At 51.5% G+C, this 21,360-nt stretch overlaps 1 protein-coding gene across 1 annotated transcript in view; it reads right to left on the bottom strand.

The window, feature by feature from the left end:
* Window positions 1–21,360, bottom strand: part of LOC115141289 (membrane-associated phosphatidylinositol transfer protein 3-like) — a 231,266-nt gene that overhangs the window by 122,541 nt on the left and 87,365 nt on the right. Inside the window, exons 4-5 of the mRNA XM_065000356.1 lie at window positions 16,897–16,967; window positions 16,081–16,304 (exon numbers count right to left, since the gene is read on the bottom strand). Coding sequence (XP_064856428.1) covers window positions 16,081–16,304; window positions 16,897–16,967 — 295 coding nt within the window. The remainder of the gene's footprint in view (window positions 1–16,080; window positions 16,305–16,896; window positions 16,968–21,360) is intronic.

Below are 21,360 nucleotides of genomic sequence, written 5' to 3'. Positions count from 1 at the left end.
ACTGTCAGGTCAAACTCCCTGTCGGTCCCTGTCCTCAGATCACTGTCAGGTCAAACTCCCTGTCGGTCCCTGTCCTCAGATCACTGTCAGGTCAAACTCCTGTCGGTCCCTGTCCTCAGGTCACTGTCAGGTCAAACTCCCTGTCGGTCCCTGTCCTCAGATCACTGTCAGGTCAAACTCCCTGTAGGTCCCTGTCCTCGGGTCACTGTCAGGTCAAACTCCCTGTCGGTCACTGTCCTCAGATCACTGTCAGGTCAAACTCCCTGTCGGTCCATGTCCTCAGATCACTGTCAGGTCAAACTCCCTGTCGGTCCCTGTTCTAACGTCACTGTCAGGTCAAACTCCCTGTCGGTCCCTGTCCTCAGATCACTGTCAGGTCAAACTCCCTGTCGGTCCCTGTCCTCAGATCACTGTCAGGTCAAACTCCCTGTCGGTCCCTGTCCTCAGATCACTGTCAGGTCAAACTCCCTGTCGGTCCCTGTCCTCAGGTCACTGTCAGGTCAAACTCCCTGTCGGTCCCTGTCCTCAGATCACTGTCAGGTCAAACTCCCTGTCGGTCCCTGTTCTAACGTCACTGTCAGGTCAAACTCCCTGTCGGTCACTGTCCTCAGATCACTGTCAGGTCAAACTCCCTGTCGGTCCCTGTCCTCAGATCACTGTCAGGTCAAACTCCCTGTCGGTCCCTGTCCTCAGATCACTGTCAGGTCAAACTCCCGGTATCTCCTTGTCCTCAGGTCACTTCAGGTCAAACTCCCTGTCGGTCCCTGTCCTCAGGTCACTGTAAGGTCAAACTCCCTGTATCTCCTTGTCCTCAGGTCACTGTCAGATCAAACTCCCTGTCGGTCCCTGTCCTCAGGTCACTGTCAGGTCAAACTCCCTGTATCTCCTTGTCCTCAGGTCACTGTCAGATCAAACTCCCAGTCGGTCTCTGTCCTCAGATCACTGTCAGGTCAAACTCCCTGTCGGTCCCTGTTCTAAGGTCACTGTCAGGTCAAACTCCCTGTCGGTCCCTGTCCTCAGGTCACTGTCAGGTCAAACTCCCTGTCGGTCCCTGTCCTCGGGTCACTGTCAGGTCAAACTCCCTGTCGGTCACTGTCCTCAGGTCACTGTCAGGTCAAACTCCCTGTCGGTCCCTGTCCTCAGATCACTGTCAGGTCAAACTCCCTGTCGGTCCCTGTCCTCAGATCACTGTCAGATCAAACTCCCTGTCGGTCCCTGTCCTCAGGTCACTGTCAGGTCAAACTCCCGGTATCTCCTTGTCCTCAGGTCACTTCAGGTCAAACTCCCTGTCGGTCCCTGTCCTCAGGTCACTGTAAGGTCAACTCCTGTATCTCCTTGTCCTCAGGTCACTGTCAGATCAAACTCCCTGTCGGTCCCTGTCCTCAGGTCACTGTCAGGTCAAACTCCCTGTATCTCCTTGTCCTCAGGTCACTGTCAGATCAAACTCCCTGTCGGTCCCTGTCCTCAGATCACTGTCAGGTCAAACTCCCTGTCGGTCCCTGTTCTAAGGTCACTGTCAGGTCAAACTCCCTGTCGGTCCCTGTCCTCAGGTCACTGTCAGGTCAAACTCCCTGTCGGTCCCTGTCCTCGGGTCACTGTCAGGTCAAACTCCCTGTCGGTCACTGTCCTCAGGTCACTGTCAGGTCAAACTCCCTGTCGGTCCCTGTCCTCAGATCACTGTCAGGTCAAACTCCCTGTCGGTCCCTGTCCTCAGATCACTGTCAGGTCAAACTCCCTGTCGGTCCCTGTCCTCAGATCACTGTCAGGTCAAACTCTGTCGGTCCCTGTCCTCAGATCACTGTCAGGTCAAACTCCCTGTCGGTCCCTGTCCTCAGGTCACTGTCAGGTCAAACTCCCTGTCGGTCCCTGTCCTCAGATCACTGTCAGGTCAAAACTCCCTGTCGGTCCCTGTTCTAACGTCACTGTCAGGTCAAACTCCCTGTCGGTCCCTGTCCTCAGGTCACTGTCAGGTCAAACTCCTGTAGGTCCCTGTCCTCGGGTCACTGTCAGGTCAAACTCCCTGTCGGTCCTGTCCTCAGATCACTGTCAGGTCAAACTCCCTGTCGGTCCCTGTCCTCAGATCACTGTCAGGTCAAACTCCTGTCGGTCCCTCCTCAGGTCACTGTCGTCAAACTCCCTGTAGGTCCCTGTCCTCAGGTCACTGTCAGGTCAAACTCCCTGTCGGTCCCTGTCCTCAGATCACTGTCAGGTCAAACTCCCTGTCGGTCCCTGTCCTCAGATCACTGTCAGGTCAAACTCCCTGTCGGTCCCTGTCCTCAGATCACTGTCAGGTCAAACTCCCTGTCGGTCCCTGTTCTAACGTCACTGTCAGGTCAAACTCCCTGTCGGTCCCTGTCCTCAGGTCACTGTCAGGTCAAACTCCCTGTAGGTCCCTGTCCTCGGTCCTTGTCAAACTCTGTCGGTCACTGTCCTCAGATCACTGTCAGGTCAAACTCCCTGTCGGTCCCTGTCCTCAGATCACTGTCAGGTCAAACTCCCTGTCGGTCCCTGTTCTCAGGTCACTGTCAGGTCAAACTCCCTGTCGGTCCCTGTCCTCAGGTCACTGTCAGGTCAAACTCCCTGTCGGTCGCTGTCCTCAGGTCACTGTCAGGTCAAACTCCCTGTAGGTCCCTGTCCTCGGGTCACTGTCAGGTCAAACTCCCTGTCGGTCACTGTCCTCAGGTCACTGTCAGGTCAAACTCCCTGTCGGTCCCTGTCCTCAGATCACTGTCAGGTCAAACTCCCTGTCGGTCCCTGTCCTCAGATCACTGTCAGGTCAAACTCCCTGTCGGTCCCTGTCCTCAGATCACTGTCAGGTCAAACTCCCTGTCGGTCCCTGTTCTAACGTCACTGTCAGGTCAAACTCCTGTCGGTCCCTGTCCTCAGGTCACTGTCAGGTCAAACTCCCTGTAGGTCCTGTCCTCGGTCACTGTCAGGTCAAACTCCGGTCCCTGGTCACTGTCAGGTCAAACTCCTGTCGGTCCCTGTCCTCAGATCACTGTCAGGTCAAACTCCTGTCGGTCCCTGTCCTCAGATCACTGTCAGGTCAAACTCCCTGTCGGTCCCTGTCCTCAGATCACTGTCAGGTCAAACTCCCTGTCGGTCCCTGTCCTCAGATCACTGTCAGGTCAAACTCCCTGTCGGTCCCTGTCCTCAGGTCACTGTCAGGTCAAACTCCCTATCTCCCTGTCCTCAGATCACTGTCAGGTCAAACTCCCTGTCGGTCCCTGTCCTCAGGTCACTGTCAGGTCAAACTCCTCAGATCACTGTCAGGTCAAACTCCCTGTAGGTCCCTGTCCTCAGGTCACTGTCAGGTCAAACTCCTGTCGGTCCCTGTCCTCAGATCACTGTCAGGTCAAACTCCCTGTCGGTCCCTGTCCCTCAGATCACTGTCAGGTCAAACTCCCTGTCGGTCCCTGTTCTAACGTCACTGTCAGGTCAAACTCCTGTCGGTCCCTGTCCTCAGATCACTGTCAGGTCAAACTCCCTGTCGGTCCCTGTCCTCAGATCACTGTCAGGTCAAACTCCCTGTCGGTCCCTGTCCTCAGATCACTGTCAGGTCAAACTCCCTGTCGGTCCCTGTCCTCAGGTCACTGTCAGGTCAAACTCCCTGTCGGTCCCTGTCCTCAGATCACTGTCAGGTCAAACTCCCTGTCGGTCCCTGTCCTCAGGTCACTGTCAGGTCAAACTCCTGTCGGTCACTGTCCTCAGATCACTGTCAGGTCAAACTCCCTGTCGGTCCTGTCCTCAGATCACTGTCAGGTCAAACTCCCTGTCGGTCCCTGTCCTCAGATCACTGTCAGGTCAAACTCCCGGTATCTCCTTGTCCTCAGGTCACTTCAGGTCAAACTCCCTGTCGGTCCCTGTCCTCAGGTCACTGTCAGGTCAAACTCCCTGTATCTCCTTGTCCTCAGGTCACTGTCAGATCAAACTCCCTGTCGGTCCCTGTCCTCAGGTCACTGTCAGGTCAAACTCCCTGTATCTCCTTGTCCTCAGGTCACTGTCAGGTCACTGTCCTCAGATCACTGTCAGGTCAAACTCCCTGTCGGTCCCTGTTCTCAGGTCACTGTCAGGTCAAACTCCCTGTCGGTCCCTGTCCTCAGGTCACTGTCAGGTCAAACTCCTGTCGGTCCCTGTCCTCAGGTCACTGTCAGGTCAAACTCCCTGTCGGTCACTGTCCTCAGGTCACTGTCAGGTCAAACTCCCTGTCGGTCCCTGTCCTCAGATCACTGTCAGGTCAAACTCCCTGTCGGTCCCTGTCCTCAGATCACTGTCAGTCAAACTCCCTGTCGGTCCCTGTCCTCAGGTCACTGTCAGGTCAAACTCCCGGTATCTCCTGTCCTCAGGTCACTGTCAGGTCAAACTCCTGTCGGTCCCTGTCCTCAGGTCACTGTCAGGTCAAACTCCCTGTATCTCCTTGTCCTCAGGTCACTGTCAGGTCAAACTCCTGTCGGTCCCTGTCCTCAGATCACTGTCAGGTCAAACTCCCTGTATCTCCTTGTCCTCAGGTCACTGTCAGATCAAACTCCCTGTCCTCAGATCACTGTCAGGTCAAACTCCCTGTCGGTCCCTGTTCTAAGGTCACTGTCAGGTCAAACTCCCTGTCGGTCCCTGTCCTCAGGTCACTGTCAGGTCAAACTCCCTGTCGGTCCCTGTCCTCAGGTCACTGTCAGGTCAAACTCCCTGTCGGTCCTGTCCTCAGGTCACTGTCAGGTCAAACTCCTGTCGGTCCCTGTCCTCAGATCACTGTCAGGTCAAACTCCCTGTCGGTCCCTGTCCTCAGATCACTGTCAGGTCAAACTCCTGTCGGTCCCTGTCCTCAGATCACTGTCAGGTCAAACTCCCTGTCGGTCCTGTCCTCAGATCACTGTCAGGTCAAACTCCCTGTCGGTCCCTGTCCTCAGGTCACTGTCAGGTCAAACTCCTGTCGGGTCCCTCCTCAGATCACTGTCAGGTCAAACCCTGTCGGTCCCTGTTCAGTCACTGTCAGGTCAAACTCCCTGTCGGTCCCTGTCCTCAGGTCACTGTCAGGTCAAACTCCCTGTAGGTCCCTGTCCTCGGGTCACTGTCAGGTCAAACTCCTGTCGGTCACTGTCCTCAGATCACTGTCAGGTCAAACTCCCTGTCGGTCCCTGTCCTCAGATCACTGTCAGGTCAAACTCCCTGTCGGTCCCTGTCCTCAGGTCACTGTCAGGTCAAACTCCCTGTAGGTCCCTGTCCTCAGGTCACTGTCAGGTCAAACTCCCTGTCGATCCCTGTCCTCAGATCACTGTCAGGTCAAACTCACCAGGTCAAACTCCCTGTCGGTCCCTGTCCTCAGATCACTGTCAGGTCAAACGGTCCCTGTTCTAACGTCACTGTCAGGTCAAACTCCTGTCGGTGTCCTCAGGTCACTGTCAGGTCAAAACGGGTCACTGTCAGGTCAAACTCCCTGTCGGTCACTGTCCTCAGATCACTGTCAGGTCAAACTCCCTGTCGGTCCCTGTCCTCAGATCACTGTCAGGTCAAACTCCCTGTCGGTCCCTGTCCTCAGATCACTGTCAGGTCAAACTCCCTGTCGGTCCCTGTCCTCAGATCACTGTCAGGTCAAACTCCCTGTCGGTCCCTGTCCTCAGATCACTGTCAGGTCAAACTCCCTGTCGGTCCCTGTCCTCAGATCACTGTCAGGTCAAACTCCTGTCGGTCCCTGTCCTCAGATCACTGTCAGGTCAAACTCCCTGTCGGTCCCTGTCCTCAGGTCACTGTCAGGTCAAACTCCCTGTCGGTCCCTGTCCTCAGATCACTGTCAGGTCAAACTCCCTGTAGGTCCCTGTCCTCGGGTCACTGTCAGGTCAAACTCCCTGTCGGTCACTGTCCTCAGATCACTGTCAGGTCAAACTCCCTGTCGGTCCCTGTCCTCAGATCACTGTCAGGTCAAACTCCCTGTCGGTCCCTGTCCTCAGGTCACTGTCAGGTCAAACTCCCTGTCGGTCCCTGTCCTCAGATCACTGTCAGGTCAAACTCCCTGTCGGTCCCTGTCCTCAGATCACTGTCAGGTCAAACTCCCTGTCGGTCCCTGTCCTCAGATCACTGTCAGGTCAAACTCCCTGTCGGTCCCTGTCCTCAGGTCACTGTCAGGTCAAACTCCCTGTCGGTCCCTGTCCTCAGATCACTGTCAGGTCAAACTCCCTGTCGGTCCCTGTTCTAACGTCACTGTCAGGTCAAACTCCCTGTCGGTCCCTGTCCTCAGATCACTGTCAGGTCAAACTCCCTGTCGGTCCCTGTCCTCAGATCACTGTCAGGTCAAACTCCCTGTCGGTCCCTGTCCTCAGATCACTGTCAGGTCAAACTCCCTGTCGGTCCCTGTCCTCAGGTCACTGTCAGGTCAAACTCCCTGTCGGTCCCTGTCCTCAGATCACTGTCAGGTCAAACTCCCTGTCGGTCCCTGTTCTAACGTCACTGTCAGGTCAAACTCCCTGTCGGTCACTGTCCTCAGATCACTGTCAGGTCAAACTCCCTGTCGGTCCCTGTCCTCAGATCACTGTCAGGTCAAACTCCCTGTCGGTCCCTGTCCTCAGATCACTGTCAGGTCAAACTCCCGGTATCTCCTTGTCCTCAGGTCACTTCAGGTCAAACTCCCTGTCGGTCCCTGTCCTCAGGTCACTGTAAGGTCAAACTCCCTGTATCTCCTTGTCCTCAGGTCACTGTCAGATCAAACTCCCTGTCGGTCCCTGTCCTCAGGTCACTGTCAGGTCAAACTCCCTGTATCTCCTTGTCCTCAGGTCACTGTCAGATCAAACTCCCTCGGTCCCTGTCCTCAGATCTGTCAGGTCAAACTCCCTGTCGGTCCCTGTTCTAAGGTCACTGTCAGGTCAAACTCCCTGTCGGTCCCTGTCCTCAGGTCACTGTCAGGTCAAACTCCCTGTCGGTCCCTGTCCTCGGGTCACTGTCAGGTCAAACTCCCTGTCGGTCACTGTCCTCAGGTCACTGTCAGGTCAAACTCCCTGTCGGTCCCTGTCCTCAGATCACTGTCAGGTCAAACTCCCTGTCGGTCCCTGTCCTCAGATCACTGTCAGATCAAACTCCCTGTCGGTCCCTGTCCTCAGGTCACTGTCAGGTCAAACTCCCGGTATCTCCTTGTCCTCAGGTCACTTCAGGTCAAACTCCCTGTCGGTCCCTGTCCTCAGGTCACTGTAAGGTCAAACTCCCTGTATCTCCTTGTCCTCAGGTCACTGTCAGATCAAACTCCCTGTCGGTCCCTGTCCTCAGGTCACTGTCAGGTCAAACTCCCTGTATCTCCTTGTCCTCAGGTCACTGTCAGATCAAACTCCCTGTCGGTCCCTGTCCTCAGATCACTGTCAGGTCAAACTCCCTGTCGGTCCCTGTTCTAAGGTCACTGTCAGGTCAAACTCCCTGTCGGTCCCTGTCCTCAGGTCACTGTCAGGTCAAACTCCCTGTCGGTCCCTGTCCTCGGGTCACTGTCAGGTCAAACTCCCTGTCGGTCACTGTCCTCAGGTCACTGTCAGGTCAAACTCCCTGTCGGTCCCTGTCCTCAGATCACTGTCAGGTCAAACTCCCTGTCGGTCCCTGTCCTCAGATCACTGTCAGGTCAAACTCCCTGTCGGTCCCTGTCCTCAGATCACTGTCAGGTCAAACTCCCTGTCGGTCCCTGTCCTCAGATCACTGTCAGGTCAAACTCCCTGTCGGTCCCTGTCCTCAGGTCACTGTCAGGTCAAACTCCCTGTCGGTCCCTGTCCTCAGATCACTGTCAGGTCAAACTCCCTGTCGGTCCCTGTTCTAACGTCACTGTCAGGTCAAACTCCCTGTCGGTCCCTGTCCTCAGGTCACTGTCAGGTCAAACTCCCTGTAGGTCCCTGTCCTCGGGTCACTGTCAGGTCAAACTCCCTGTCGGTCACTGTCCTCAGATCACTGTCAGGTCAAACTCCCTGTCGGTCCCTGTCCTCAGATCACTGTCAGGTCAAACTCCCTGTCGGTCCCTGTCCTCAGGTCACTGTCAGGTCAAACTCCCTGTAGGTCCCTGTCCTCAGGTCACTGTCAGGTCAAACTCCCTGTCGATCCCTGTCCTCAGATCACTGTCAGGTCAAACTCCCTGTCGGTCCCTGTCCTCAGATCACTGTCAGGTCAAACTCCCTGTCGGTCCCTGTCCTCAGATCACTGTCAGGTCAAACTCCCTGTCGGTCCCTGTCCTCAGATCACTGTCAGGTCAAACTCCCTGTCGGTCCCTGTCCTCAGGTCACTGTCAGGTCAAACTCCCTGTCGGTCCCTGTCCTCAGATCACTGTCAGGTCAAACTCGGTCCCTGTCCTCAGGTCCCTGTCCCTGGTCACTGTCAGGTCAAACTCCCTGTCGGTCACTGTCCTCAGATCACTGTCAGGTCAAACTCCCTGTCGGTCCCTGTCCTCAGATCACTGTCAGGTCAAACTCCCTGTCGGTCCCTGTCCTCAGATCACTGTCAGGTCAAACTCCCTGTCGGTCCCTGTCCTCAGGTCACTGTCAGGTCAAACTCCCTGTCGGTCCCTGTCCTCAGATCACTGTCAGGTCAAACTCCCTGTCGGTCCCTGTTCTAACGTCACTGTCAGGTCAAACTCCCTGTCGGTCACTGTCCTCAGATCACTGTCAGGTCAAACTCCCTGTCGGTCCCTGTCCTCAGATCACTGTCAGGTCAAACTCCCTGTCGGTCCCTGTCCTCAGATCACTGTCAGGTCAAACTCCCTGTATCTCCTTGTCCTCAGGTCACTGTCAGATCAAACTCCCTGTCGGTCCCTGTCCTCAGGTCACTGTCAGGTCAAACTCCCGGTATCTCCTTGTCCTCAGGTCACTTCAGGTCAAACTCCCTGTCGGTCCCTGTCCTCAGGTCACTGTAAGGTCAAACTCCCTGTATCTCCTTGTCCTCAGGTCACTGTCAGATCAAACTCCCTGTCGATCCCTGTCCTCAGGTCACTGTCAGGTCAAACTCCCTGTATCTCCTTGTCCTCAGGTCACTGTCAGATCAAACTCCCTGTCGGTCCCTGTCCTCAGATCACTGTCAGGTCAAACTCCCTGTCGTCCCTGTTCTAAGGTCACTGTCAGGTCAAACTCCCTGTCGGTCCATGTCCTCAGGTCACTGTCAGGTCAAACTCCCTGTCGGTCCCTGTCCTCGGGTCACTGTCAGGTCAAACTCCCTGTCGGTCACTGTCCTCAGGTCACTGTCAGGTCAAACTCCCTGTCGGTCCCTGTCCTCAGATCACTGTCAGGTCAAACTCCCTGTCGGTCCCTGTCCTCAGATCACTGTCAGGTCAAACTCCCTGTCGGTCCCTGTCCTCAGATCACTGTCAGGTCAAACTCCCTGTCGGTCCCTGTCCTCAGATCACTGTCAGGTCAAACTCCCTGTCGGTCCCTGTCCTCAGGTCACTGTCAGGTCAAACTCCCTGTCGGTCCCTGTCCTCAGATCACTGTCAGGTCAAACTCCCTGTCGGTCCCTGTTCTAACGTCACTGTCAGGTCAAACTCCCTGTCGGTCCCTGTCCTCAGGTCACTGTCAGGTCAAACTCCCTGTAGGTCCCTGTCCTCGGGTCACTGTCAGGTCAAACTCCCTGTCGGTCACTGTCCTCAGATCACTGTCAGGTCAAACTCCCTGTCGGTCCCTGTCCTCAGATCACTGTCAGGTCAAACTCCCTGTCGGTCCCTGTCCTCAGGTCACTGTCAGGTCAAACTCCCTGTCGGTCCCTGTCCTCAGGTCACTGTCAGGTCAAACTCCCTGTCGGTCCCTGTCCTCAGATCACTGTCAGGTCAAACTCCCTGTCGGTCCCTGTCCTCAGATCACTGTCAGGTCAAACTCCCTGTCGGTCCCTGTCCTCAGATCACTGTCAGGTCAAACTCCCTGTCGGTCCCTGTCCTCAGATCACTGTCAGGTCAAACTCCCTGTCGGTCCCTGTCCTCAGATCACTGTCAGGTCAAACTCCCTGTCGGTCCCTGTCCTCAGGTCACTGTCAGGTCAAACTCCCTGTCGGTCCCTGTCCTCAGATCACTGTCAGGTCAAACTCCCTGTCGGTCCCTGTCCTCAGGTCACTGTCAGGTCAAACTCCCTGTCGGTCCCTGTCCTCAGATCACTGTCAGGTCAAACTCCCTGTCGGTCCCTGTCCTCAGATCACTGTCAGGTCAAACTCCCTGTCGGTCCCTGTCCTCAGATCACTGTCAGGTCAAACTCCCTGTCGGTCCCTGTCCTCAGGTCACTGTCAGGTCAAAAGGTCCCTTGTCCTCAGGTCACTGTCAGGTCAAACTCCCTGTAGGTCCCTGTCCTCAGGTCACTGTCAGGTCAAACTCCCTGTCGGTCCCTGTCCTCAGATCACTGTCAGGTCAAACTCCCTCGGTCCCTGTATTCAGGTCACTGTCAGGTCAAACTCCCTATCTCCCTCCTCAGGTCACTTCAGGTCAAACTCCCTGTCGGTCCCTGTCCTCAGGTCACTGTCAGGTCAAACTCCCTGTATCTCCTTGTCCTCAGATCACTGTCAGGTCAAACTCCTGTCGGTCCCTGTCCTCAGATCACTGTCAGGTCAAACTCCCTGTCGGTCCCTGTCCTCAGATCACTGTCAGGTCAAACTCCCTGTCGGTCCCTGTCTAAGGTCACTGTCAGGTCAAACTCCTGTCGGTCCCTGTCCTCAGATCACTGTCAGGTCAAACTCCCTGTCGGTCCCTGTTCTCAGGTCACTGTCAGGTCAAACTCCCTGTCGGTCCCTGTCCTCAGGTCACTGTCAGGTCAAACTCCCTGTCGGTCACTGTCCTCAGGTCACTGTCAGGTCAAACTCCCTGTCGGTCCCTGTCCTCAGATCACTGTCAGGTCAAACTCCCTGTCGGTCCCTGTCCTCAGATCACTGTCAGGTCAAACTCCCTGTCGGTCCCTGTCCTCAGATCACTGTCAGGTCAAACTCCCTGTCGGTCCCTGTTCTCACGTCACTGTCAGGTCAAACTCCCTGTCGGTCCCTGTCCTCAGGTCACTGTCAGGTCAAACTCCTGTAGGTCCCTGTCCTCAGGTCACTGTCAGGTCAAACTCCCTGTCGGTCCCTGTCCTCAGGTCAGGTCAAACTCCCTGTCGGTCCCTGTCCTCAGATCACTGTCAGGTCAAACTCCCTGTCGGTCCCTGTCCTCAGATCACTGTCAGGTCAAACTCCCTGTCGGTCCCTGTCCTCAGATCACTGTCAGGTCAAACTCCCTGTCGGTCCCTGTCCTCAGATCACTGTCAGGTCAAACTCCCTGTCGGTCCCTGTCCTCAGGTCACTGTCAGGTCAAACTCCCTGTCGGTCCCTGTCCTCAGATCACTGTCAGGTCAAACTCCCTGTCGGTCCCTGTCCTCAGGTCACTGTCAGGTCAAACTCCCTGTCGGTCCCTGTCCTCAGATCACTGTCAGGTCAAACTCCCTGTAGGTCCCTGTCCTCGGGTCACTGTCAGGTCAAACTCCCTGTCGGTCACTGTCCTCAGATCACTGTCAGGTCAAACTCCCTGTCGGTCCCTGTCCTCAGATCACTGTCAGGTCAAACTCCCTGTCGGTCCCTGTCCTCAGATCACTGTCAGGTCAAACTCCCTGTCGGTCCCTGTTCTAACGTCACTGTCAGGTCAAACTCCCTGTCGGTCCCTGTCCTCAGATCACTGTCAGGTCAAACTCCCTGTTGGTCACTGTCCTCAGATCACTGTCAGGTCAAACTCCCTGTCGGTCACTGTCCTCAGATCACTGTCAGGTCAAACTCCCTGTCGGTCGCTGTCCTCAGGTCACTGTCAGGTCAAACTCCCTGTAGGTCCCTGTCCTCGGGTCACTGTCAGGTCAAACTCCCTGTCGGTCACTGTCCTCAGGTCACTGTCAGGTCAAACTCCCTGTCGGTCCCTGTCCTCAGATCACTGTCAGGTCAAACTCCCTGTCGGTCCCTGTCCTCAGATCACTGTCAGGTCAAACTCCCTGTCGGTCCCTGTCCTCAGGTCACTGTCAGGTCAAACTCCCTGTCGGTCCCTGTCCTCAGATCACTGTCAGGTCAAACTCCCTGTCGGTCCCTGTCCTCAGATCACTGTCAGGTCAAACTCCCTGTCGGTCCCTGTCCTAACGTCACTGTCAGGTCAAACTCCTGTCGGTCCCTGTCCTCAGGTCACTGTCAGGTCAAACTCCCTGTAGGTCCCTGTCCTCAGGTCACTGTCAGGTCAAACTCCCTGTCGGTCACTGTCCTCAGATCACTGTCAGGTCAAACTCCCTGTCGGTCCCTGTCCTCAGATCACTGTCAGGTCAAACTCCCTGTCGGTCCCTGTCCTCAGATCACTGTCAGGTCAAACTCCCTGTCGGTCCTGTCCTCAGATCACTGTCAGGTCAAACTCCCTGTCGGTCCCTGTCCTCAGATCACTGTCAGGTCAAACTCCCTGTCGGTCCCTGTCCTCAGATCAGTGTCAGGTCAAACTCCTGTCGGTCCCTGTCCTCAGATCACTGTCAGGTCAAACTCCCTGTCGGTCCCTGTTCTAACGTCACTGTCAGGTCAAACTCCTGTCGGTCCCTGTCCTCAGATCACTGTCAGGTCAAACTCCCTGTCGGTCCCTGTCCTCAGATCACTGTCAGGTCAAACTCCCTGTCGGTCCCTGTCCTCAGATCACTGTCAGGTCAAACTCCTGTCGGTCCCTGTCCTCAGATCACTGTCAGGTCAAACTCCCTGTCGGTCCCTGTCCTCAGGTCACTGTCAGGTCAAACTCCCTGTCGGTCCCTGTCCTCAGATCACTGTCAGGTCAAACTCTCTGTAGGTCCCTGTCCTCAGATCACTGTCAGGTCAAACTCCTGTCGGTCCCTGTCCTCAGATCACTGTCAGGTCAAACTCCCTGTCGGTCCCTGTCCTCAGATCACTGTCAGGTCAAACTCCTGTCGGTCCCTGTCCTCAGATCACTGTCAGGTCAAACTCCCTGTCGGTCCCTGTCCTCAGGTCACTGTCAGGTCAAACTCCCTGTCGGTCCCTGTCCTCAGATCACTGTCAGGTCAAACTCCCTGTCGGTCCCTGTCCTCAGGTCACTGTCAGGTCAAACTCCCTGTCGGTCCCTGTCCTCAGATCACTGTCAGGTCAAACTCCCTGTCGGTCCCTGTCCTCAGATCACTGTCAGGTCAATCTCCCTGTCGGTCCCTGTCCTCAGATCACTGTCAGGTCAAACTCCCTGTCGGTCCCTGTCCTCAGATCACTGTCAGGTCAAACTCCCTGTCGGTCCCTGTCCTCAGATCACTGTCAGGTCAAACTCTCTGTAGGTCCCTGTCCTCAGCTAAAAGAATACAAGCCCAGCACCATCAGGGAAGCCATTTTAAGACATCACTTGAGATTGAGTTGTTTATTAGTTTAACTGTAGACACTGTTTTGTATATCTTCAACTGTCACAGAGGAAATGTGTTGTGTCACAGCAAAATAAATACATTGAGGTGCTTTACTTGTTGTCACTTGTTAATTGGATGTATGATGGTGAAGAGTCAGACTGACTGGTTCACATCCTCATTCTGTGTGTGTGCATGAGAGCGCTTGTGTGCTTGTGTGCATGTGTATCTGTGTGTGTGTGTTAGGTGTGTGTGTTCCACCACTCAAGCCTCTCATTACAGCTCTCCTCCTGACACCTAGCAGCTCGCCAGCGGCGGCTGGTCCCTTCATTAGGAGAGAAAGCCCATAATGAGCTCTCAGGGCCTCTCAGGATCACCATGGGCCTTGCCCAGACACCAAGAAGGTGGTGTCCTAAATGGAACCCTATTCCCTACATAGGGCACCACTTTTAACGCTATGGGCCCTATGTAGGGAATAGGGTGCCATTTGTGACACAACCCAAGAGAACAGCACCGGTTATCAGGAGAAAAACACACAACACAAACACGCCAGCTCATTGTGTTCTACACACAGGGAATCACGCTCTGACCTCCACAGAGGCCTGTTAGACTGGAGCTGCTCTTTGACGCGTTAAGAGGCTAGAGCCCATCCACTCCCTAGTGTCAAATCCCAGCAGGAGATTGAATTAGCGGCACAGCAGCAATCTCTTCTCCCACCATCGCCTCTGCATTATATTCCTCGGATGTTGTTGTGGCTGATGTTTATCATGGCATGTCTAGAAACACAATTTAATGGCAGTGGCATCAATTCATATGTATGTGTGTGTGTGTGTGTGTGTGTGTGGGTGTCTTTATGCGGTCACACACGTGTATTTGTGTTTGTATGTGCCTGCCTAGGAATACACTCTTAGAAAATAAACTGGAACTCAGCAAAATATTCACAATTGTTGCATGTTGTGTTTATATTTTTGTTCAGTATAGAAAGCACCTTTTTTCGAAGATTGTACATGGAGCAGCGATTTAGAAATGTGGCAATAACTCACACACACACACACACACACACACACACACACACACACACGGAGTCCCGGGGGATGTTGTTCCTTCCCTGGCCGTTGCTTTGCCGTGCAGGGAGGCAGGCAGGCAGAAAGATGTCAAGACAGCTGCTGAGGCAACACTACATCTATTTAAGCTCTCGCCTCCAGTCTCTATCTCTCACCAACGCCAATCACCAGACAGACGGACGGACGGAAGACTCAGTTTGCACCCCAAACGGCACCCTATTCCCTGCTGATCAAAGTAGTGCACTATGTGGGGAATAAGTTGCTAATTGGGACGCAGCCTCAGAACCCAGTCTCCTGGTTCCCAGTCCACACATACTAACTAGTGGAAATATAGACACAAACATTTTCACTGGCATATGAATGGAAAATAGCTGTGCAAAACAAAGTGACATTCTACCAAAGACAACATATAGAGTAGGAAGCTGAAACATGATTCCCCCTGAAAGCCTGGCAGCTTTAAATACAACAGGAAAATATTAGTCTCTGTGCAGACAGCAGCCTGACATATACTGCCGACAATCGCCCGAAAACAGAACAGAACAGAGAGATGCTGCTTCTGCCTCCTCCTCAGAACAGGAAAAACTGAAGATAGTCTACAAAGTCTTCTAGTTTTCACCTGCCCAGGGTCTTCATTACTTAACGGAGGTGCTTTAAAGAAGAGGATCCAAAGAGAGTGAAAACCTCTTTAAGGCTTATGTGTGATTGAAGACTTGCAGGCAGCCATCATCATCCGCTTTCAAGGCAGCCAGCTACAGTAACTACTGTACATGTAGAAGAGGTTTTGAATAGATCAACATTGACATGCGGGCAGCAGCTTCTTCTGGAGGTAACTGATACCTCAAACGTATCATCTTCAATTCAGTTCCCTCTATGCCACAACCAGATAGACACAGGAGCCCAATAATAAGAACAGTGGTTAATTAGGTAAAGACCATAGAGTGTCATCAAATGACACACTATGATCCCAATAATAAACAAAGCCACCCAAACAGCACCGGGACACTAATGCAACTCAAACCAGTCATTTGAAGTCACTCTGGGATTCAATTTCATCTTCCTTCCTCTGTTAGCTGAATAGAGCTAGTGTCTTCAGGTGGCTTCTATGGTAGATCAATTAAAAACACTGAGCAGGGAAAAAGGTTATGAGTTTAATTTTCCAAATGCCTTGAAAGCCTGGGAAATGTCAGTGGCATGCTAATTATCATCCCAACATCTGTTTAACGGCTGCCTGCTCTATATATATTTTCCAATTTAACCTTCAACAGAATTGGCAGCCTGTTATCTCTGGCCCGACGTCGCTGTTGACTCATTTGATTCCCGAGACCAATTTGTGTGAAGTGGAAATGGTCACTTGGGTATTCTGCTATGCCTCCTTAAAAATGACAAACATGCCTAAACGGTGTAGTGTCATTCTGACTGTCAGACTAAATCGCTGGCAAATCGCTGCTGGGTGGTGAATTCACCTCAATGGAAATGCTATCAAATATATCCCACATATCACAAGTTATTACTGCTATAAAGCAATCATGACTCTCCACTGTGCTTCAGCTATTCAGCTCAGCAACGGGAGGCAGCGCTGAGGCAATCTGAAAGGGATGAAAGGCCAATACAAACTGCACTTCAATGCCAAACAGAAAGCTAAAATCATAATCCTAAAAATAAAGAAATATTAAGAAAGTCAATATTTTTCCTCCCCTTGACGTGTTGTGTGATTGACTCACTTGGAGACGAGGGAGAAGGCCTCGGCACACACAGCCGGGCAGGCCACTAGCTTGATCGTCACATGTTCTGCTGCGGCCTGGAAGTGTGCCCGAGCCACCTTCTCCAGCACAGAGGACAGCGTGGTGGCATCGCCAGCCTTGGTGCCAGGGTCTCCCCCTGCCGTATCCAGGATGTTCCCACCATGCATCACCAGCAGCAACACGTGGGTCTTACACTGGGTCTTCTGCCAAGTGGAGGAGAAGAAGGAATGACCAAAGAAGAGTAAGAAAAGAGGTGAGGATGAGGAGGATGTGAGGGGAGAGGAGGGAGAAGTGGGTTAGTGGTATAAGGCAAGACTCCTGGACCTGCATTCATATATACTACAGATAATAGAGACACCTCATTCATATATACTATAGATAATAGAGAGACCTCATTCATATATACTATAGATAATAGAGACACCTCATTCATATATACTATAGATAATAGAGACACCTCATTCATATATACTATAGATAATAGAGAGACCTCATTCATATATACTATAGATAATAGAGAGACCTCATTCATATATACTATAGATAATAGAGAGACCTCATTTATATATACTATAGATAATAGAGACACCTCATTCATATATACTATAGATAATAGAGAGACCTCATTCATATATACTATAGATAATAGAGAGACCTCATTCATATATACTATAGATAATAGAGAGACCTCATTCATATATACTATAGATAATAGACAGACACCTCATGAACAGACGGAGTGTAGGGTAGTTATACTGGTCATTTATTTATCAGAGTGTATTGTGATTCTCCTACCTCCATGTCCTCTAACCCGTCGATGCTACTCTGAGGGACACATCGAGGACGCCCCAGGCGATACAGGCTCCCTACAGATTTAAAATAGGAGAGAGGGAGAGAGAGAGCGAGAGATAATTAAAGACAGAATTGTAGATAGAGAAAGAGGGAGGAAGAGAGAGAGATATACAGAAAGGAGAGAGGGTAGGGGGAAGAGAGAGTGAAAGAGTGAGAGAGATATAGAAAGGAGAGAAAGAGGGAGAGACAATGGAGAGAGAGAGAGAACTCAATACATGAGCCACTTCACACTTCAATTATTATTGATCCCAGGAGCTAACCAATTTCAGTATAACTTAAAGCCTCAACTTTTCTCTTTATTCCTTCCATATCTGAGAGATGAGCCCCAAATATTGTATGCCCTTAAGTTCAAATCTCATAAGCACATACTCTGGAAAAGTCAATACTGACTCATCACACAGAATCCTTTCATTTCTCTCTCTCTCTCTCTCTCTCTCTCTCTCTCGCTCTCTCTCTCTCTCGCTCTCTCTCTCTCTCTCGGCTCTGTGCTTTACTTCCTGCTTGTTTATCTGTTCTCCCCCTGGCAGCGTTTGCCAGGGGAGGCTGTCACACACTCACAGCCTGTCAGCTCCCAGCCCACAGCCTGCCCTACTCTGTCTGTCTGTCTGTCTGTCTGTCTGTCTGTCTGTCTGTCTGTCTGTCTGTCTGTCTGTCTGGCTGCCTACATGCCTGCCTGCCGGCCGGCCGGCCTGCCTGCCTGCCAGCCACTCTGTCTCCGGCCACCTCTTGCCTCCTGCCTGCCTCCTTCCATTTCAACACTCAGCAGACCCACTGCACTATTCTGGTCAAAATGTTAGCCACAGCAAATCAATGGAGAAGTATCTTTGTAAGTGGGAGGTGGAATAACAATGAGAGCTGGTGTTTTAATTTATTGGACCGGTACAGGGAGCACAGAACAAGATTAGTCATACATTTAAAATACATGTGTGATCAGAGGTTCTCTGCATATTTACAATGAAGCCTTTTTGCTTCTTACGTAACATTAGATAATTGCAACCAAAACAAACCTCTCAAATATTCAGGAGTTGTAACATAGAGTAAAAAAAATGGGTTGAGTGAACCCAACTCACAACCCAGAAAGTTCTGCTAAAATAGAGCCATGGTAGACAGGGGAGCCTGCAAGTAATGGGCAGTGAAGTCTACATACATGCACAGCTGGTTGTAGACAGACAGAAGCCTACTTTACTATAAATAAGACATTTTTGTATAATTTTGAAGTGCATTGATGTAATCCTATTTGTGACAGGGAAGCTGAGTGGTGAAAAGCAGTCTCCCGTGGCCCTCGGTAAGCCTCTCCTGCAGCTGTGCAGCCTAGCTAACGGCAGGGAATCCATCCAGGTTCTAACTCTCCCTCCCTCTTTCTTTGACTTTTTACCTTTCTTATTATCTCTCCCTCACTTTCTTTCACAGCGGCGTCCCTCTCTCATGTTCTGCCAATATGTGCATTACAAGTCTCAGAGGCACATAGGCTCACTGGCTGACTCTAATCTAAACGAATGAATTTGCTCAGAAAGCCCTCTCTAGACTCCTCCAAGTCAGGAGCTAAGGGTGCCAGGACTCAGAAGCAATATGTCTTTTGTCACCTATACAACATCTCAACCACACTCTCAAAGCCATCACACTCACTTCAGTTTCAGCCTCTTGAGTCATGTAATAGCGCAGGAACAAATTGGACATTTGGTTTGTTTGCAAGTACTAAATGTGGAATTTTTGCATTTGGTAAGATGCTGTATAATAAATAGTGTTTTATAGGATAATCAAAACCAATCTTAGTTGATTATTTAATAGTGTGAGTAAACTATAAACAAATAACAATTTTCTGTATAAAAGGATATTGGCAGTATGTCAGTACTAGCTAGTGGAGGAAGGATATTGGCAGTATGTCAGTACTAGCTAGTGGAGGAAGGATATTGGCAGTATGTCACTACTAGCTAGTGGAGGAAGGATATTGGCAGTATGTCACTACTAGCTAGTGGAGGAAGGATATTGGCAGTATGTCAGTACTAGCTAGTGGAGGAAGGATATTGGCAGTATGTCAGTACTAGCTAGTAGAGGAAGGATATTGGCAGTATGTCAGTACTAGATGGTGGAAGAAGGATATTGGCAGTATGTCAGTACTAGCTAGTGGAGGAAGGATACTGGCAGTATGTCAGTACTAGCTAGTGGAGGAAGGATACTGGCAGTATGTCAGTACTAGCTAGTGGAGGAAGGATATTGGCAGTATGTCACTACTAGCTAGTGGAGGAAGGATATTGGCAGTATGTCACTACTAGCTAGTGGAGGAAGGATATTGGCAGTATGTCACTACTAGCTAGTGGAGGAAGGATATTGGCAGTATGTCACTACTAGCTAGTGGAGGAAGGATATTGGCAGTATGTCACTACTAGCTAGTGGAGGAAGGATATTGGCAGTATGTCACTACTAGCTAGTGGAGGAAGGATATTGGCAGTATGTCAGTACTAGCTAGTGGAGGAAGGATATTGGCAGTATGTCACTACTAGCTAGTGGAGGAAGGATATTGGCAGTATGTCAGTACTAGCTAGTGGAGGAAGGATATTGGCAGTATGTCAGTACTAGCTAGTGGAGGAAGGATATTGGCAGTATGTCACTACTAGCTAGTGGAGGAAGGATATTGGGAGTATGTCAGTACTAGCTAGTGGAGGAAGGATATTGGCAGTATGTCACTACTAGCTAGTGGAGGAAGGATATTGGCAGTATGTCAGTACTAGCTAGTGGAGGAAGGATATTGGCAGTATGTCAGTACTAGCTAGTGGAGGAAGGATATTGGCAGTATGTCACTACTAGCTAGTGGAGGAAGGATATTGGGAGTATGTCAGTACTAGCTAGTGGAGGAAGGATATTGGCAGTATGTCAGTACTAGCTAGTGGAGGAAGGATATTGGCAGTATGTCAGTACAAGCTAGTGGAGGAAGGATATTGGCAGTATGTCACTACTAGCTAGTGGAGGAAGGATATTGGCAGTATGTCAGTACTAGCTAGTGGAGGAAGGATATTGGCAGTATGTCAGTACTAGATGGTGGAGGAAGGATATTGGCAGTATGTCAGTACTAGCTAGTGGAGGAAGGATATTGGCAGTATGTCAGTACTAGCTAGTGGAGGAAGGATATTGGCAGTATGTCAGTACTAGCTAGTGGAGGAAGGTTCCCGGCAGTATGTCAGTACTAGCTAGTGGAGGAAGGATATTGGCAGTATGTCAGTACTAGCTAGTAGAGGAAGGATATTGGCAGTATGTCAGTACTAGATGGTGGAGGAAGGATATTGGCAGTATGTCAGTACTAGCTAGTGGAGGAAGGATATTGGCAGTATGTCAGTACTAGCTAGTGGAGGAAGGTTCCCGGCAGTATGTCAGTACTAGCTAGTGAAGGAAGGATATTGGAAGTATGTCAGTACTAGCTAGTGGAGGAAGGATATTGGCAGTATGTCACTACTAGCTAGTGGAGGAAGGATATTGGCAGTATGTCAGTACTAGATGGTGGAGGAAGGATATTGGCAGTATGTCACTACTAGCTAGTGGAGGAAGGATATTGGCAGTATGTCAGTACTAGCTAGTGGAGGAAGGATACTGGCAGTATGTCAGTACTAGCTAGTGGAGGAAGGATATTGGCAGTATGTCAGTACTAGCTAGTGGAGGAAGGTTCCCGGCAGTATGTCAGTACTAGCTAGTGGAGGAAGGTTCCCGGCAGTATGTCAGTACTAGCTAGTGGAGGAAGGTTCCCGGCAGTATGTCAGTACTAGCTAGTGAAGGAAGGATATTGGCAGTATGTCAGTACTAGCTAGTGGAGGAAGGTTCCCGGCAGTATGTCAGTACTAGCTAGTGGAGGAAGGTTCCCGGCAGTATGTCAGTACTAGCTAGTGGAGGAAGGTTCCCGGCAGTATGTCAGTACTAGCTAGTGGAGGAAGGTTCCCGGCAGTATGTCAGTACTAGCTAGTGGAAGAAGGTTCCCGGCAGTATGTCAGTACTAGCTAGTGGAGGAAGGTTCCCGGCAGTATGTCAGTACTAGCTAGTGGAGGAAGGATATTGGCAGTATGTCAGTACTAGCTAGTGGAGGAAGGATATTGGCAGTATGTCACTACTAGCTAGTGGAGGAAGGATATTGGCAGTATGTCAGTACTAGATGGTGGAGGAAGGATATTGGCAGTATGTCACTACTAGCTAGTGGAGGAAGGATATTGGCAGTATGTCAGTACTAGCTAGTGGAGGAAGGATATTGGCAGTATGTCAGTACTAGCTAGTGGAGGAAGGATACTGGCAGTATGTCAGTACTAGCTAGTGGAGGAAGGATATTGGCAGTATGTCAGTACTAGCTAGTGGAGGAAGGTTCCCGGCAGTATGTCAGTACTAGCTAGTGGAGGAAGGATATTGGCAGTATGTCAGTACTAGCTAGTG

Source organism: Oncorhynchus nerka, linkage group LG14 (genome assembly GCF_034236695.1).
Source record: "Oncorhynchus nerka isolate Pitt River linkage group LG14, Oner_Uvic_2.0, whole genome shotgun sequence".
Classification (NCBI taxonomy): Eukaryota; Metazoa; Chordata; class Actinopteri; order Salmoniformes; family Salmonidae; genus Oncorhynchus; species Oncorhynchus nerka.
The sequence above is the reverse complement of the archived record's forward strand: the minus strand, read 5'-3'. Positions and strand labels throughout refer to the sequence as shown.